We start from the raw sequence: 2,986 nt of genomic DNA, 5'->3' as shown, positions 1-2,986 counted from the left end.
CTTCATCCTACTCTGGGAATTAAATGGTCAAGTATCATTACGTTATTTACCCTGGAGTTACAGTGCAACTTCCTTACCACATATAATTTAGAAAAGTAGATATACCGGTATCTGAAAATCATGATCTGTCAGGGGGCAGTACCCCCCCTTTTCCATCGCCAGTGTCGTCACTCGACCCTGGTTTATAAAACTGTCCACGCCACTCACCTGGCAAGAGAGAATGCTCACTGACGGCGAGGTGGACAGGGACTCAAATTAACATAGGGAGGGACCCAAAACGCACGCACCGTCTCTGTGCAAAACAATAGCAGACATCCCTCTCACTTTATGGTGCCTGCATTTTTTCAGGTGCAATTTGAATATTAATTTTTTTTCCTTTCAAGCATACATCAAACATAATTTTTTTATGAATCTTGCAAATTTCTCTTACTTTTCGGGCATGTGTAACATGACGGCTGAGTCCCAGCAGTCGCCAGCCGAGGCGGCCAGCCCGCTGGTCTTGTCGCCTAACGTGAGTCTGGACTCCCCGTTACCGCCACCACCACTGATGCTGCAGGCCCGGACGAAGGACGGGGTTCTGATCAAGTCTGAGCCCCGGGGACCTAGTCCGAACACGGACCGAGAGGAGGGCGCTGCTCTGGGTCAAACCGAGGAGCTCATGCCCACGGGGAGTCGACGGAGGAAGAGGCCCGTTCAGAGAGGGAAACCACCCTACAGTTACATCGCTCTCATAGCCATGGCCATCGCCAACTCCCCCGAGAGAAAACTCACACTTGGTGGTATTTATAAATTCATCATGGAACGTTTTCCCTTTTATCGAGAGAACTCAAAGAAGTGGCAAAACTCCATCCGCCACAACCTCACCCTCAACGACTGCTTTGTCAAGATTCCCCGGGAACCTGGAAGGCCTGGTAAGGGAAACTATTGGACTTTGGACCCAGCCGCTGAAGACATGTTCGACAACGGGAGTTTTCTGCGGAGGAGGAAAAGATTCAAGCGCACTGACGTAAGCACTTATCCTGGTTACTTGCAGAGTTCTAGCGCGTTCACCTCGACCTCCATGGGCAGACCGGCATACCCCAACACCCTGTACCCAGGAATAGGATCGGGTTACGGATCACAGCTGGCAGGTTCCCCCCACCCGGGGATGCTGCATCATTATCAGACCTCTGCCGGGGTCAGTCAAGGACAGCCAAGAATGTTCAGCATCGACAACATCATCAGCCAGCAGTCAGTGATGCAGGGAGGAGAGCTCAACCCGCTGGGGTTAGGCGGTGGAGACCTGGACACCATGTCAGCTAGCTGCTCCCTCACTGGCACTGACCCCTCCAACTGCTTCCAGACGCAGACTGTCAATCCCTCAGGGAATTCACTGGGCAGAGGCGGTGGGGGACTGTCATCAAACCTGGCACCCGGTTACCCATACTCTTCCTCAGCATCCCCTCCCCACCTGCCTTCCATGACGCAATCCAGTTTCTCTCCAGGTACTTCTCAGGTGTACTGCACCGGGAACCGGATGTCTCTACCGGCCGTGCGCTCCGGATCTTGCGCCGAACACACTGAGCAACTATTGGGTCTCTCCAGCGCAATGAACTCTTACAACAACTCTTACATGAGGCAAGCCAACTTTGCGTCAGGACTAGATCGGTATATGTGAGGACCTGATTTCTATAGAGACAAACAACAATAGAGCCTCAAAATACATTCCATTTGAATAGGTGTGACGCCTCTTCTTTGTTTGAAATGCCAAAATACATTCCATTATAGTTGTGCTCATTTCTCAGTGATTTTGGTTCGTTTACCTTATGTGTTTTATGAAATTAATATTAATGTGTATCTGCGTATACTTTTTTGTCCGAGGACAATTCCAGTCATTGTCACCTGTCAAAAAGAAGACTTCTTAAACAATATCATTAGCCACATATACTGTTCTATTTTGTGAAAAGTAAATAGTTTATTTGTTTGTGAATTATGTTGAATAGGCCTACATTGCTATTTACCGTTTTTGGTTCGTGTAATAAATACATTTTTTGATAAGCGTGGTCTTGTTCCTTGCATCTGTTGAACTGAATATGCCTATGATCTGCACGTACCCCTCTGATTTAAATTATGCCTACTTTAAATTAATATTTGATTGCTCATTATAATAATTTAAATCCAATTCCCATAAACCGTATTTGTTTTTCCTGTGTACCCAATAGCCTGTACATTTAAATTACCCAAACAAAATATGTTCTATTAATATTTCAGATATAGGCCTGCAAGGGAATTTCCACATTCATTCTGAAATATAGGCTACATACTTACTTTATAACTTCGTTAATGGTGTTGATATAATTCGTTTCCCGCGTGTAAATAAAAATGACCAAATCAGGAATCGTGGGCCGAGTGTATCGTGTTGAACTGTCTCATAATTTAACCTTTTGTTTTATTACAAACTTCTAGGGAATATAGGCAGTATTGTATTTGCATGACTTGTAAGATCATTTGTATGGGTTGTTATAGTAAGAGTTATTGGAAGTAATGTCACAGCATAAATGTTTGTAGTTCTATCATTTATCCATGTTTACGCACACGTTTCAGACTTGACCAAGAAGATCGTAGGCCGAACGGACTTCTTGGTCTAGACATATTAACGCCTAAATAATATAGTGTTGAATATAGTGTTGCTGTTATTGTCAGCTTATGTAGATTGTATAATGTAGCCAAATCTATTGACCACAAATAGCCTGCTGGCACTGCTACAATTGTCCCCCTCCCCATCTGCATTGTTGAGGGAGCTGGCACACAAGCATTTCGCTGCACCTTTATACCTGTTGTAAACTGTGTACATGACGAATACAATTTGATTTAATTAGATTTTTTACAATATGATGTATTTTACATGCTCTGGCCGAAAATGAGCACGATATATATTCGCTTACGTGTAGGCCAATGGTAGATAGCCTAGCTAATAGGCATATTTGACTTCTTGGGCCTATCTATG

General features: G+C 44.6%; 1 protein-coding gene across 1 annotated transcript; it reads left to right on the top strand.

Annotated features, from left to right (window-relative positions):
* Positions 1–406: 406 nt before the first annotated feature.
* Positions 407–2,038, top strand: LOC106584257 (forkhead box protein E4). The gene has a single exon (XM_014169307.3). It carries the CDS (start codon positions 407–409, stop codon positions 1,655–1,657), a length of 1,251 nt encoding a protein of 416 aa, XP_014024782.2. The 3' UTR covers positions 1,658–2,038.
* The last annotated feature ends 948 nt before the right edge of the window (positions 2,039–2,986 follow it).

The sequence above is a fragment of the Salmo salar genome, chromosome 23, assembly GCF_965601325.2.
Source record: "Salmo salar chromosome 23, fSalSal1, whole genome shotgun sequence".
Lineage (NCBI taxonomy): Eukaryota > Metazoa > Chordata > Actinopteri > Salmoniformes > Salmonidae > Salmo > Salmo salar.
Note: the sequence above shows the minus strand (reverse complement) of the source record. Positions and strands in the feature narration are given on the sequence as shown.